The 16,597-nt window shown below is 40.4% G+C and overlaps 1 protein-coding gene across 4 annotated transcripts in view; it reads right to left on the bottom strand.

Annotated features, from left to right (window-relative positions):
• Positions 1 to 9,459, bottom strand: part of CUL2 (cullin 2) — a 98,926-nt gene extending 89,467 nt beyond the window's left edge. The window contains exons 1-2 of one of the 4 annotated variants that reach the window (XM_034760088.1): positions 9,144 to 9,459; positions 3,549 to 3,687 (exon numbers count right to left, since the gene is read on the bottom strand). In XM_034760088.1, coding sequence (XP_034615979.1) covers positions 3,549 to 3,667 — 119 coding nt within the window. In that variant the 5' untranslated portion in view covers positions 3,668 to 3,687; positions 9,144 to 9,459. Of the gene's footprint in view, positions 1 to 2,684; positions 2,698 to 3,548; positions 3,688 to 8,630; positions 8,762 to 8,856; positions 9,068 to 9,143 lie in introns of those variants that run through there. The other 3 variants (XM_034760087.1, XM_034760086.1, XM_034760089.1) reach the window with 3 other exon arrangements.
• Positions 9,460 to 16,597: the final 7,138 nt, after the last annotated feature.

Below are 16,597 nucleotides of genomic sequence, written 5' to 3'. Positions count from 1 at the left end.
GGGGGGAAAAAAAAAAAAAAAAAAAAAAGGGAAAAAAAACCCCACCACACTATTCTACACTGTTGAACATCCGCTTTCTAAAGATTTACTTTTACTGCTAAACAGTGTGTGAAATAAAAAAAAAAAAAAAAAAAAAGGGCAGTTAGCTACCTTAGCCCAATAAAATCTGATAAAAGTACAGTTGTCCTGCAAGTTACTGCTTAAAAGCTTTGCCACATCAATTTGTTTAATACATTAACTTTCTAAATTAAAAAAAAGTTACTCTCAATAGCTAAGATACTTACAGTAACAAGTTTTAAACAAAACCAAACTGGCATCTGTACTGTGATAACACTGCGTAGTGAAATAACACCAGAACGATTTTATTTCTGCAGAGGTGCAGACAGGAAATCTGAAGGTCAAAAGGTAGCTAAAAATTAGTCATGCTTTAAATAGAGACAGTCTATGAGTTGCTCCTTATCAGAAGCAGGTAACACTATTCAGTTGGTATCCCAAACTCATTTATCCTGTTTTCGTCATTTTAAAGAGGATTATCCTAAATAAAAAAAGACAACCCTATAAAAAGACTATCAACAAACTTCAGGCTCTGTTGGAACAGAGGGGAGAAGCAAATTCCATAAGTGAGATTATCCTTTGAGAGCACCATCCCTCATTGAAATACCAGACCTCACTTTAACCACCTAAGCCCATCTCAACTGCTGCAAGTAGGTCTCCATTTTTGTAGTGTACAATAGTACACTGCTACTAAATGTGGTCTAGAATCAACTGGATTCCTTTTTCTGTAACAATATATATTGATATTCACAGTAAATATGAAGTTTCTAATACCATACCATGCCACATTTAAAAACTAAATACTTCCTCCTCCTCCCCATTCTTCAGACCCATCTTCTGGTTATATCATCAGTTTATTTAAAAAGTTGATAGTATAAACAGATCAGACTGATCAATGGTGCTATAATGAGCAAGTGTGCTAAATAGGGAGAGAGTTTTAATACTACACAGTTCAAAATTCTTTAGCCACATTACTTCTCTAGGTTACCAAGTCTAATAAAAAGCAAGAAAAATAAAGGCAAATGGTGTAACATTTCCTTAATACACATTTAAGACAAATTAGTACAAAGGTTAAAGCCCTTACAAATATCTAAAATCAGAACGATCTTAAGAGACAAGTTGTTCCACACTAAACTATTTTCATTTAAGCAAGACATCTGAAGCTGTTGTGTGTGTGCGTGCACGTGTGCATGTGCAATCCACTTTTTTAAAAACAAAAAAACAAGCTGGCTTTTTAAAACTAGCTTTTTATTTTTTTAAAGTATCACTGTAAGAGCATCTGAATTACTAAATGATTGTTCCAAATCTGAAATAAACTGTAATACTAACTGTATAGAAAAAAATTGGTAATTTCATTCAGTTTTGAATACCCACCAATGAGACTTGTGTTGAAATATATAATTTACTTAAGCTAGAAGCAGCTCCAAAAAGAGCCAATCTTTGCTTAGAAACTACAAGCTGACAGAAGCTCATCATGCTACGCAGGTGCAGAGGGTATTCCAAGAAGATCTCCTCTCCTATAGCTGCAAGATGCCAAAAGAGTCACCATGCTGCCACCTTCCTAGACATGGAATTAAGAGTTTATGTCCACTGGGGTCCTAGGAATTATACCAAGGGCCTCCACTAAGCTAATTTTGGGAGTCTGCTAGTGTGCGTTCTCTAGTTGACTGATGTTCAGTAAGCTGCAGAATAAGTTCTGAAGGGGGAACAGTACAAAATTTATCACACATGGTTCAAAAATAATCTCCATGTTCCTCACACAAAAGTTACAAATTGGGGTTACATAGGAAAAAGGAAATATTTTGAAATAGATTAAAAAAAAATCCAGCTCCAGTGATTTATGAAGTAACAATTTCAAATGTTTCTGAAACACGAGAAACGCTGCCAGCTTGAATTTTTAAAACAAAGGCTCCCATGTACAATTTAGAAACATATATACACACACACACACAGGTTGGTGATCATCAAGGCAGGAACACTTATCTTATTACTTTGCAGGCTCTTGAAGAGTGTAAAACAAATGTAAATTTGCAAGTATTTTGAATTTTTTTTTAATTTTTATTTATTTATTTTTAAAGATTCTGGCTAACTTCTACAGCTCAGAGTTACAACCTTGATTTATGCATCCTTTTGAGATTGGAACATGCAGTTCTTAAACAGCTTATTTTTGGTTTTCATGAGTTGCACTTGCAGTTAAAGAGTAACAGAACAATTTGACAAAATGCAAGTCCTCTCAAACCAAATCAGTAGTGACTTTTTAAATTATAGAAGTAACAATGCTTTTTAAATCTGGTTGTCCTAAAGACAGGGTGAGAAGTCATTACTCCAGAAGTGCAATTATAAAAGGGTTTCTAATGCAAGAGCCATCAGAGAACTTATTGTCCTTGAAAGTGAGGTGGTAAGCAGACTTGCAACCAACTCAATTTTATGTTATTCTTTAGGAACAGCAACATGGACACAATAGAAAGCCATCTACTCTGAAATGCAAACACAGCTTGTTAAACAGACGTAGACTCAAAAGGCTCTTCTTCCCTTTTTGTATATTTATGTGGTAGAAATCTATGCATCAAAATCTGGCCTGTAGTATCTGGACTCTTAGATCTGAAAATTACTGCTTGTCAGAAGGATTCAGATTGCAGGCGAGTCTCTGAGAAGTCACTTAGAATTCACTCATTATTCCCCATTACAAGGCAGCTTTTTCCTCTGAAGGCAAAAAAAAATAGGTCAGTAGGTTATGCCACTTCATTATTCTACAAGCCTATTTTAGTTGCGACAACTATGCTTCTCTCTCAAAAAGTAAGACCCTTCACATCATAAGACTATATGTAAAAGAGAGAAGAGTATCACCACAAAGTACATTTAAGAAAAATTATTTATCCTTGGCTGTTGGAGAAGAATAAAATGGTAAATGGCATTAAAGCAGGATGTGAGTTTCTAAAGTGGCAGAAGTTTTTGCCCTGGCCACTATTAATTAATTGAAGTGATTTAAGTTATAACAATTATGTCTTTACATGCTATCAAGAATACTTAGAACCAATAAGTGGTTTTACTTCCATGTATAATTAAAATAGCTTGCTTATAAGGATGGGGAGTCTCAACAAATAGAGGTTTTGAACAAGAACAGTTCCAGGGTAGTGGAAGATTGATATAAATGAGTTTAACAACAAAAACAAATACCTCTTTGGAAGGAAAAGAAAACAGTTAAAACAGCTCTGGTTACACCTATTAAGATTTATCCTGCTGAAAGCAATGTGAAAAATAGATTTGATTATTTCCACTTCTATACAAAAACAGTGAACAACAATTAAGTTTGTATAAAACCACAGGTCTTCCTCTCAACACCTCATCCAAAGCTCATTGAAGTCAGTGAAATAATCTCATTCGTTTTATTGATCAAGCCCACATTAGTGGGTTAGCACAGAGTGCCCATTGCACTTTGTGCTAAGTATATTCATATGTAGAAAAATAAAGGTGAAATACTGTTTAAAGGATACGAGAAGCGGTCATTCCATGTCGCTCTTTCAACATAATCCAACATTACAACAGCTTTAATTGTTGTTAGAAGTTTGTTCCATGTTTCATCAAAATCAACTACTCGTGGTTTCAGGGACATTGTGGGGATTTAGTGTTAATCTGTAGGGGGGGAAAAAAAAGTGTTAGTCTCAACCTCCTAAACATTAAGAAGCAGTCAAACAGCACGTTTCAAGAGTTTTTAGAAAGTAACTGGTAGAGTCCTGAAACTCTTCTTCCTTTAAAGCAAACAGTAATTTCTTTAAAAGCATCACCTTTAAACTTTCTCTTTATAATATAACTATGTACACTGGTGTAATATTGTGCATCAAGGACCCTATGTAAAAAATTAAATATGCGCCTCTTATTCTAACATTGTCACACAAAGTCCAAGTCTATGAAGACTAAAGTTAAGGTCTCCAAAAAGTAACATCAAATCTGCCAAATTGCACTGAACAGTGTGTTTTATAATGTACATTTAACAGGAACACTGAATGTGTACAACTTAACATTCTCACATAACGTTATGAAATGTGATTTGGTTGCTTCTGAACAAAGTAAGATTGTCCCTGCCCTAGGGTGCTTACAGTTTATCAGATGATGTATAAGCATGCTGAATACATTAAAGATATAAAAAAGTTAGATGTAGGACACACAATACTATCTCAGACCACCAATTTTTAACATGAAAATTTGTCAGACCATGCACAAAACTCCAGCCCCACCTCTTACTCTGATGATTAACAATGAAAAAATAGTTCTATATTTTTGCTTGTCAAAAAGTTGTGTTTTCCAGAGGAATACACAAGTATAAATTTGCTATACTGACTATACATATTTTCACATGCACACACAAAATAAGCAGAGGGTTAACATTGTAACCCACTGAAGAAACATATTTCAAAAAATGGTATTTGAACTCGTCCAAATGCTGCTAACAGAACGAGCAAGTGTTAGTAACTTAGGCAACACATTCTTTCCAAATGGTTTTAATAATATTATGTTATGTGAATACTTGGTAATCCTAAAACCAGGTAGAGTTGACTCCACATGTTGTGATTAAACTAGTGAGCCACAGGTTAAGGGATGACAGTCAACTTAAAACACGAGAATTACCATACTAGATCAGACCAGTGGTCTAGCTAGTTCAGCATCCTGTGTCTGGCAGCTGCAAGAAACAAAAATTAATAAACCCTGCATAGACAATGGGTCTCTGGGCAGGGAAGGTTATTCCCATAAAAATTTCTTCCTTATCTCTTTCAGTTAAGGGTTAGACTTATGCTCTTCACATGCTGTTACATAGTTCCTAACACTTGATGGTGAATTGGACAGACTCTACCCTTGAGATGATATCTCTCTCTCTCTCTCTCTCTCAGATACTTACTCTATTCTAGTTGAATCCCTGCACTTTCATATCTTCATGATTTAGTACCTTCAAGGATCTGACAAATAGTCAATGGACACTGAAGAGTACAGCATTGTAGCTCAACTACTTGCAGTGCTTGGTCCATGAGAAGCAGAAAGATCTGTATTTGTACATTCTTAATTAGAGATGCCTCCTCACAATCCTTCATATTGGCACTACTTGAATACACAAGGTTCTCTAGTACTTATGAACTTTTGTATGAGAAGGAGGGACAGAAGGAGGCAGTCCATCCTTAAAGTCAGAGATGTTCAGTGTAAAATTTTGGATTGTGCACTGCAGTATTACGATGTGATCTCCTACAACACTGAAGTGACAATCCTTAGGCACTCAATAACAGGTTTAATTCAGCCACCTTGAACAACAGTGAAAGTTCATCATCATCCAGAAAGTCCATCCTTTGTTATGTATCTTGATCTGTTGGAAAATTATTCGTGTTTTACACTGAAGCCTTGAAAGGATTATTATTCAATGACCTTAACTGTCTTGTTCGGAGAGAAAAATAGTCTTCTTTCTCAATGAGTAATGACTCCCCATTTGTGACAAAGCTGATCAACTTGAAGGGTACTGGCCTGGTAACATTTAGGAATTCACTGCATGTGTCAGCATGCTCACCTACTACATAGTAGTCTTCACTACTGACTGAAAACTATCCTAAGTGTACTTCAGCAATAATCTTGCCTCCTTACTGAATGGTTCCTAGCCCAGTGGATTACATAGTTGCTGTGTACGGCTTCTATACAATGTCCAAACAGAATCTGAGGTCAGCAAGGATTGCTTGAAAGCAATAGAAACAAGGCCATTGACAGTTGGCCTCAGAATGAAGGTAGAATATCAGTGCTTCAAAGAGTCAAAATTCTGAGAAATAGGTAAAGTAAAGCCTGTCCTATCCAAGGAAGCAAAGATCCAGATAGCTTTAGATAAAAGCAAACTCCCTCTGGGTCCCAAACTCAGAAACAGGAGCAGCTTTTTATGCTACTGGTATACCCCTTTGCAGGGCACAGGAAAGACTGTACACATGAATTCCCCCTACAGAAGTGCATGCTTGCACATGAGACAAAAGAGCACCTGGCCATGAACAAAATAGTTGAAATTGACAAAGTGCTGTCAAATGCATAAAATTTAAAAAACAAAAACAAAACAACAAAAAACACACCTCTTTTCAATATGTAACGGCAGCCAAAAAGACAAAAAGTGTTAGTAGACCGTATTCAATATTAGCCACTTTCTCTAAAACGGATATAGTAGAAATAGAAGGTGTTCAGAGATCCCTGACAAAAGCAATCTGAAGTATGGAAAAACTTGCATATAAAGCCTGCAAAGATTAGGTCTGTGTAGTTTGAGAGGACACAAAGCAGGAAGATGGGAAAAGCATACAAAATAATGCAAGATTTAAGAGACAGTAGATCAGGCACTTCTACTTACCTTCTCCAACAATAACAAAGGGAAATTTAATAAAATTTAAAGGCAGCAAGTTTTGAACTGATAAAAGGAAATACTTTTAAAAAACTGGCCTGTGGAACTCATTACTAGAATAACATGAAGGCAGAGAGCTTAGTAGGATTCTGAGTAGTATTGGACATTTATACAGATGAGAATATCAAGTTACATCAAGATACTGTCCTAGGTTCTAAAACAGGAACCTTTTTCCTGCTAAAAAACAAACTTACTACTATTAACACACACCAAATGATGTATTAGTATTTTCAGTTTAGTATAAATATTCAAAACATTTATAAAATGGACACTACTATGTTTAAAGAAAAGGTATTTTCCAGAATCCAGAGATAATATATTGCTACTATTAACATGAATTGACAAAAATGGCAACAAGTTATAATGGAGGAAGGGATAGCTCAGTGGTTTGAGCATTGGCTTGTTAAACACAAGGTTGTGAGTTCAATCCTTGAGGGGGCCATTTAGGAATTTGGGGCAAAAATCTGTCTGGGGATTGGTCCTGCTTTGAGCAGGGGGTTGGACTAGATGACCTCCTGAGGTCCCTTCCTTCTTAAAAGAAATAAATAAAAAAAAACAGGAAGGGAAGAGATTTGAGGGGTATGTCTTCCAAAAGGAAGATGAACTCCACTAAAAGAAACATAAACCACAATAAAGCATGTCTTTGGCAACCAACAAAAATTAGTAACTTGTCTTTATTTAAAAGGATTAATCACACAAGTATATTAAAATATGTGGGAACACTTTGATGAGACCTAAGCAGAAGTTATCTCTGCTCTTTAAGAATTTGAAGGCTCCCATGGCACTTTTTGTATGAGCAGGGTTTAATAGCCATGTCCCCACATGTCAGCAGCATCCCCTCAAAAGGGTTGTGTAGCATGCTGTACACCAGTTTGTTGCTGCCCCAATTCTCTCCAAGTATCTCTACACAAGGAAGAGTTTTCTTCCTGTCATGAGAAACTAACTTGATTGAAGAAAATATCTCCCCCATGAGGCAGCCGGACCAATGAAGCTGTATTTCAGTGGTGCTGAATATATGTAATCTGTATATCAATTTCATATCCTTTGTGACCCCCACAAAAAAAAGAGAAAGAAACATACCCACAAATGTCAAATATTAACTGGTTTGAGATAGAGTGCTTATTGGAGATGGATACATTGCTGGAGTTAAAACTACAATAAAGTATTTACATAATTTCTTTTTATAATTTCAAAACATTTTAGATGAACTAATTAATCCTCAGAAAATTCAGTATGGCTTGTCTATAAGGGGGTGTCACACAAACACTCCTGCGTTTAAGCGTAGCTACAACGTGGACACACTGCACTAATATAAAAAGTAAACTAATGCAGCTTACTTCAGAGCAAGATGCATCAGTGCAGATCTTCTCTACACCAAGGGTTTGCACTAGTGAAAAACCAGGTAGATACACTTTAACCCCATCGTACATTAGAAGCAGACAGCCTTTGGTTCCCATCGTTATATGTTCTATTTATGAGTGGGGAACTATTAAATGTGATAAATGTAGGTTGTGTGACCACATGCAGGTCCCAATAGTTCTTAGCTATATAAATATGTTGTGAAAGCAAAAGGCACACAAAGGTGGAGTGTGGGGAGCCAGCCAGGGGACGAGATATTGGCTACTTAAGTTGGAACATGGAAAAGATCTAACTTGGCCAAGTCCAGCAACCAGGGTCCTGGAAATCGCCCAGGAGCGGAATCAGTGAGCGGACAGTGGGCCCCTCACCTCCCTAACCCCTCCACACCCACATTATTCACTCCCAAACCAAAAGTGAAACTGGCGGGGACGGGGGTGTAACATTTCCCCCTGGGGGGGGCGGATTCCGGGGCCTGCGAGGAACAACTCAGAACGGGTGCAAAGAGCCAAACATGGCCGGGACCTCAACCCGGCGGGGCTTAGCGTGGGGAGGAGAACAAAACCCGTCACGAGGGCGAGAGGTTTTGGGGAGCAGCCAACAGATCCCCGGGGAGGTGGGGAAGCAGTCAGCCCTCTCGGGAGGCGCAGGGCCAGCAAATGCGCTCGGCGGTAACATACCCCCCCGAGACGGGCCCAGCGGATCCAGGCCGTGCGCGAGGAGGTCATACCCCCTCGGCGCCGGGAAGCCCTTGCCCCGCTTCCCCCCGGCGTTCGCTGGGAAGCCAGAGGCGCCTCCAGCGCGGGGTTACCTGGCAGCAGAGGCCTGAGCCGGCCGGCCGGCCTCCCTCCTTCTTCCGTGTCCTGAGGCTGCAGTCCCTGCCCCGCTCCCCCTCCTCACAGCGCTGCCATTACCCAGCCGCGGCCCCCAGCCCCGTCTCTCCGCCGGCGCCGCCACTGCGCTGCAGACCGCGGGGTGGGAGGGGAAGCCTCCATACACTCCGACCCCATCGCACTCCGGGCCTGCCTGATACTCACCCGCCTCCCTACGTGCGCCTCAAGTCACACAGCCGGCCACTGCGTGCGTCTGCCCAAAGGCGCTGGGCGAACGGCCGGGCCTGGCCGCGATGCACCTCTCCCCCGGCCGGCTTGGTACAGTCCGCACTACGGGAAGCGGAGAGGTTCTAAATTCATTCGACTTCTGTTACCGTAAATAACTAATCGAATTCCCCTTAGCGCAGGGCCAGGCGGGGCCCGCATGCGCATGCTTCACGCTGCTCGTTCGGATTTATTTCCTCTCTCTACAATGCGCATGCGTTACTCACCAGCTTCAATATGCTCTCTTCTGCGCATGCTCCCGCCTCCTGGTCTTCTGCGCGTCGCAATAAATCAGTCTCCGTGGTGCACTGCATTCACAGCTTGAAATGGGGGCTCAAAGGGGCAATTGAAGTTCCGCACATGGGATTCCGTCGAACCGGTCTCCAGCACCACAGTCCCGGCTCTGCCACTCCACCACGGCTACTGCACCCACTTTGCCTTCCTATGCACTTGCCTCACATCCTGCACACACACACAGTAATGCTGCGTCCTCCCATACAACTGCACCACACACAACCCCCACCCCGCATGCCTCCAACCTTCCATAGAATTAAAAACACAGGAATAGATACAGTACAAGAAACCCTCCAGCGGGGAGGTGTGGGATAATCTGTCCGCTCAGGAAGGTCTCATCCTATACTCTAATAGAGTCCAATTCCCTAGGAGGCGAGGGAGTGCCTCTTGCGAGGAGGAGTGGGAGGCGGGGCATGCAGCTTTCCTACCTCCCTCCCCCTTCCAAAAAGCCCGCTATGCATTTTCTTGTTATACTATTGTATTCAGACTAGACTGAAAATAAGTATTGTAAATAAAGAAGACGCCAATAATACAAGACGTACACTTGAAGGCTAGTGACAGGCATTTACAACGAAATCGCTACATCTCTAAACACACGTTCACAGCTAACTCCCCCATGACCTTCCTCGCCCCACTGTGAGAACAAAGGTGGTGTTCTCAATCGATTTAACTCATGCAAGATGAACTCTAATGAAGACAAGCCAGTTTGTAGTTTACACACAAGTTAAGAACACTTTTTCCCCTAGTGAAGGCAGTCCATGTGTGATTAGAGCTCTCACTCACTTCTCCACAGAATTTATAACAATATCCCACTACCCATGAGATTCTCACAGCTTGATATACTCCTACCTATCATGGGATAAGAGGGAATGTTCTCATGGATTGGTAACTGATTAAAATATAGGAAACAAAGGGTAGGAATAAATGGTCAGTTTTCAGAATGGAGAGAAGTAAATAGTGGTTTCCCCAAAGGGTCTGTACTGGGACTAGTCCCATTCAACATATTCATAAATGATCTGGAAAAAGGGGTAAACAGTGAGGTGGCAAAATTTGCAGATGATACAAAATTACTCAAAATTGTTAAGTCCCAGGCAGACTGCAAAGAGCTACAAAAGGATCTCACAGAACTGGGTGACTGGGCAATACAATGGCAGATAAAATTCAATGCTGATAAATGCAAAGTAATGCACATTGGAAAACATAATCCCAACTATACATATAAAATGACAGGGTCTAAATTAGCTGTTATCGCTCAAGAAACAGATCTTGGAGTTATTGTGGATAGTTCTCTGAAAACATACATTAAATGTGCAGCAGCAGTCAAAAAAGCAAACAAAATGTTGTGAATAATTAAGAAAGGGCTAGATAATAAGACAGAAAATATCATATTGCCTCTATATAAATCCATGGTATGCCCACATTTTGAATACTGCATGCAGATATGGTAAAAAAAATTATATTGGAACTGGAAAAGGTTCAGAAAAGGGCAACAAAAATGATTAGGGGTATGGAAAAGCTTCTTTATGAGGAGCAATTAATAAGATGGGGACTATTCAGCTTGGAAAAAAACAACTAAGGGGGGATATGATAGAGGTTTATAAAATCATGACTGGTGTGGAGAAAGTAAATAAGGAAGTGTTATTTACTCCTTCTCATAACACAAGAACTCTGGGGTCACCAAATTAAATTAACAGGCAGCAGGTTTAAAACAAAGTATTTTTTTACACAACGCGGTCAACCTGTGGAACTCCTTGCCAGAGGATGTTGTGGAATGCTAAGACTATAACAGGGTTCAAAAAAGAACTAGATAAGTTCATGGAGGATAGGTCCATCAATAGCTATTAGCCAGAATGGGCAGGTATAGTGTCCCTAGCCTCTGTTTGCCAAAGGAGCTGAGAATGAGCAACAGGGAAGGATAACTTGATGCTTACCTGTTCTGTTCATTCCCTCTGGGGCACCTGGCATTGGCCACTGTTGAAAGACAGGATACTGGGCTTGTTGGACCTTTGGTCTGACCCATTATGTACCTCCCACCCCCAAGGACTTCCTCATGGTATTCTGCATAGCTGCCTCTTCAGCTTTCATTGAGGTTATGCTGGGGGAATCAGCAGTTGCCAGTCACTGGGAAGAGTGAACATTTTCTTAGCCAAGACAAAACTTAGCAGGCTGCTGTTTTGCTTAATGATCCCTTTTGCAGTTTGTCTAAGTTGGTCAGTATTGCTAAGTTACACCACAGACCTACCTACATTGGCCCCTCAAAAAGGTGTAAACTAACTTATGTAAAACTAACATTTTATAGGTTGTATATATTCACAGTTGACTCCCCCATCTGTCCCTTACCTCTTAAACTTCCCCTCTGCTCATCTCTCATCATGCTGAATCACACCTGTAAACCAGCTTCTCCTTTCAAGGATGTAGTCATTTATGAATGGACTCTCTGAAACAAGACACCCCACTACAGTATTCTCTACTTTTCTCCAAGCCTCCCACCCAAACAAACAACCCATCAAGCTTTTACCTTCACAGTCTATCAATTCCTTCCTAATCTAAGTAGGGCTCAGGCATCTCCTTCCCAGACTGTGCTCATCTCTCATTCTTCCACCAGGCTAGGCCAGTTTTCTCTTGACAGGGACCTGGCCATTGGCATCTCTCCCCAGAACACTGTTACTCAGTGAGCAAGATGACTTCTGTGGTCACTGCTTAGCAGGGGGAGGAAAACAAAACCCATCACAAGGACCAGAGAGTTTAGGTCATACAAGGGGGACTGTTCCTTTGCACACTCTTGCTCCCAGATGCAAATCATGTGGGTGACAATGAGCCCCTTTTACCTTACCCAAAGCAACTGATAAAGCATCCTCAGGGTGGAGCAGCTGATTATTACCTCAGGATTCAAGTGTGGCTGCAGATATCAAAAGTGATTTTCTATTTTGGAAGGTGGAGTTCTGAACTGCAGAGAGCTGCAGGTTGCAGTCAACACCAGGCTCTGTCTGCTCTTGTGTTACAGTTATACAATGTTTAAATAAAAATAATGTAGTTATTAAAAACAAGCCCTGCTTTTCCTAAAAATAAGAATATAGTCCTGAGCAACTGGGGGAAAGGGGAAATTTCTGGAAGTTATCCAGAAAGAAAAAGATGCAAAGCTAGATTGTGGGCTATAAAACAAGAGTCTTTAGTGAAAAAACAAAGATTGGGCAAGTCTGTGCAATCACCTAGAGTAAGAGTGCAGCACCTTGTAAAGATCAGATAGTCCTAAGGCTGTTGATATTTTTAGATCAATTGCAGTTAGAGGAAGGTTGTGCTATGGTGAAACACCTGCAGCTGTATTAGGTTCAGGTGAAATAAGGAGCACATTGAATGATAGACTCTTCAGCTCTACTGCTATTCAAACAGCAAGTAGAATGGGTTTCAGTGATGTCATGTACACTTCTTGTACATGACACACTTCTTGCACACACTTCTTGTACACAATAGGTTGCAGGGCTGCTACTAGCAGTCAAGTTTCTGTAGCAGATAAGGACTGACTACAGACTTCTCATAGAGATACACACCAGATGTGTTTCCTATAACAAGATACTTTAATGCTCTGTCAGGTGTGGCTGAGGTTAGCTTAATTAAGGTTTGTCTCACACAGCACCACCTAGTGGCTGAACAGTATCATACAGTTTAGCATTCCATTACAGGCGAGACCTCTAACAGGTGGAGAGGATGGAATGTTAAAGTCAAAAGGTTCTTGGCAGTTGGGAATGTCAGTTGGCCAGTTTTCTATACAGAAACAGGGGTGGGGGGAAGGGAGAGGTGGAACCTGCCTTTGAAGGCCCCTAAGCAGAAAAATTGCTGATATTGGGTTACATAGTAAGAAGTTTAGTAGTAACTAGTTCTAGTGTTTTGCAACCCAACAAAGCAATAGAAAACATGTTCTTTTTTTAAAAAAGTGCATGTGTAAAATTGTTGACTTCAACATTCATGACTTTAAAAAAATATTTTCTTCAAACTTAACTTGCTTTTTAAAGGTAGTTATGGTCAGAAAAGTAACTAACAATTGCACCTTCTTAACAAATCTGTTCCCTGTGCTGGGAGATTCGTTGTGTTTCTTTTCTGTTTGGAAGTTCAAAGTGGCAAGAAAAAAGAAGATTGGTTTTTCTCTGATCAGAAAGTCATTGTTTGGCCATCAAAATACATTGTAGCATTTGCTAGTGCAATTGATACCTTGTTCAGAAATGCAGTTTCAGTTCTAACTCCCCTTTCAGATGCATATGGAAAGTTTAATCCCAGAAAGAATGCTGTTTGGTTTTAGCCTACTAATTAGGTTTTTAAGTTTGAGCAAAAGCAGTTTAGCTGGTCTTGTGTTATATAAGCATGACAACCTCCATATACCCATCTCCATGCACACACTCCCCATGTTTCTAATAATTTTTTCACTTGCTCAACTAAAAAATATGGAGAAACTAGAAACTTCCAGTTGTGGTTAGATTCTGAAAAGAGACTAAAAATGGCTTCATAATTCTCTCAACGGCTTCAGCTCTGCATCAAACTTGTTCAGTCCACATGTACAGCTTGGGTTTTGTTGTTGTTTTGTTTTTAAACTGCAAACCCTTAAAGCTCAACCTTGAATCAAAGTCTGTCTGTTCTGGCTGTTATACATCACCACCAATAATAACAGTTCTGCAAATGGAACTTAGAGTCTGATCCTGTTCCCCACTGAAGTTTATTTTCACACTGACTCCAGTGGGAGCAGAATTCAGTTCTTTATTAACTCGGATGAGGATTTAAGAGTGAGCTTAGAACTCAGCTTTCCCTCTCCTAGCTGTATTATCTCTGTAGTACTTACAAGAGTAAACCTGATTTTTGTCATTAAAGTATGCTAAAATTAGTTTGGAACACTGACAGGCACAGTGTTTTCTCTGGGAATTGAAATTGGGGGGCTGTTCAAATATACAGAGGGGGTGAGGGGTGTGAACCACTGATAACTATTCTCTGGGAACGGTTTTCCAACCAGTTTCCCACGCACCATAGTAGTTCCATCTAGGTTGCATTTCCCTAGTTTGTTTATGAGCAGGTCATGTGAGACTTTATCAAAAGCTTTGCAAAAGTCAAGATATACCACATCTACCGTTTCTCCCCCATCCAGAAGGCATGTTACTCTGTCAAAGAAAACTATCAGGTTTGTTTGCCACACTTCCTATCTTTCCTATGCAGTGGGATAGTTTGCTCTTCTTTGCTCTTGTGCCCTTAATAATGTTGCTTTGAAAAACTGCCAACTGTCTTCTATTGGTTTTCCCCTTAGACTTGTTTCCCATGGGATCTTACCTACCAACTCCCTGAGTCTGCCTTCTTGAAATCCATTGTCTTTATTTTGCTGTTCTCCCTCCTACCATTCCTTAGGCCATGTCTACACTGCCACGTTACAGTGCTGCAACTTTCTCACTCAGGGGTGTGAAAAAACACCCCCCTAAGTGTTGCAAGTTTCAGCGCTGTAACGTGGCAGTGTAGACAGTGCTACAGTGCTGGAAGCCACTCCCCTTGTAGAGGTGGCTTTTTTATAGCACCGGGAGAGCTCTCTCCCAGCGCTGGTGCCGCGACTACACAGCCATGTCAGCGTTGCTAGTGAAGACATGCTCTTAGATCATTTCGTGATCACTTTCACCCAAGCTGCCTTCCACTTTCAAATTCTCAACCAGTTTCTCCCTATTTGTCAAAATCAAATCTAGAACTGCCTCCCCCCAAGTAGCTGTCTCCACCTTCTGAAATAAAAAATTGTCTCCAATACATTCCAAGTACTTGTTGGATAATCTGTGCCCTCCTGTGTTATTTTCCCAACAGATGTCTGAGTATTTGAAGTCCCCCATTACCACCAAGTCCTGGCTTTGGATGATTTTGTTAGCTGTTTAAAAAAAAGCCTCATCCACCTGTTCTTCCTGATTAAGTGGTCTGTAGTAGACCCCTACTATGACATCACCCTTGCTTTTTACCCCCTTTATCCTTACCCAGAGACTTTCAACAAGTCTGTCTCCTATTTCCATCTCAACCTCAGTCCAAGTGTATACATTTTTAATATATAAGGCAACACCTCTTCCCTTTTTTCCTTACATGTCCTTCCTGAGCAAGCTGTACCCTTCCATACCAATAGTCCAGTCACACGTATTATTCCACCAAGTGTCTGTGATGCCAGCTATGTCATAGTGATTTGTAACACAACACCAGCCAAAATTGATCACTTGGGCAACACAGCTCTGTCTGCTGGATACGATAGAGTAGGTGTATTCATGTAAGTATAGTCTGGTCTGAAGCCTTTCCCTCCACCCTCCAGTTCATCATTAGCTGTCAGGGGAGAGCTCATTCAGACCTTGCTTATGTTAGGCAAGAGTTAAAGGCCGTGGCTACACTTGAAACTTCAAAGCGCTGCTGCGGGAGTGGTCCGGTGGCAGCGCTTTGAAGTGCGTGTGTGGTCGTGCCAGCTGGGGAGAGAGCTCTCCCAGCGCTGCAGATACTCCACCTCCATGAGGGGATTAGCTTACAGCTAATCAAAACAGTTTAATGTGTATGTTCTGTTCCTGTCACTGTCATGCTAAGTGCATTCTCTGTCTCTGAAACAATGTTTGTCTCTGTAAGAACAAGATAAATGCAAATGAAGTGATAAGAGAAAGGTATATAATTGATCATTGTAACCCCACACCTTTGAAACTGCTTGTCAGTCTTCCCAGTACTGTAAATAAGCCCCCCTTCAGTATTGTCTGTGCCTGTCTGATTCTTGGGGAAAAGAATCTCTTTGCTTAACACTTACAAATTATAATTGAAATTATTAGGTTGGCCAACATCACTGAAATGAATGCACTGACATTATCAGAAAAAATAACAGCTGTGTAAGGAAGCTAGTCTTTGTTCATACTTTTCAAACCTATTATGCTTTTTCAGGTAGAAGTATTTTATCATATACTGTATATGCTTTCAAAATGTGTATTAATGTTTCAATTTCAATTCAAATTTCCAACCAGTGACTAAATTGGCAACACTGCATGTAACTAGTTGACCACTGGCGGGGATGTTGGGGAAATTCCAGGAGGGTATGGGGAAATCCCTGGATAGGACGTACATATATTTAGTAATAAGGTACCATTTCTACAGTCACTTTTCTGACCATAGCGGTCCTTTAAAAATCAAGTCAAATTTGAAGAAAGTCAGTTCTGTATTTTTACAGTTCTAAATGTTAGAAGTCAACAATTTTACACACACACTTCAGAAAAAATCATTTTTTTTTTTTGATACACTTGAAGGCAGTGGTTCTCAGACTTTTGTACTGGTGATCCCTTTCACATAGCAAGCCTCTCAGTGTGACCCCCCTCATAAATTAAAAAACACTTTTTTGTATGTTTAACACCATTATAAATGC

The sequence above is a fragment of the Trachemys scripta genome, chromosome 2, assembly GCF_013100865.1.
Source record: "Trachemys scripta elegans isolate TJP31775 chromosome 2, CAS_Tse_1.0, whole genome shotgun sequence".
NCBI classification, from domain to species: domain Eukaryota; kingdom Metazoa; phylum Chordata; order Testudines; family Emydidae; genus Trachemys; species Trachemys scripta.
Note: the sequence above shows the minus strand (reverse complement) of the source record. Positions and strands in the feature narration are given on the sequence as shown.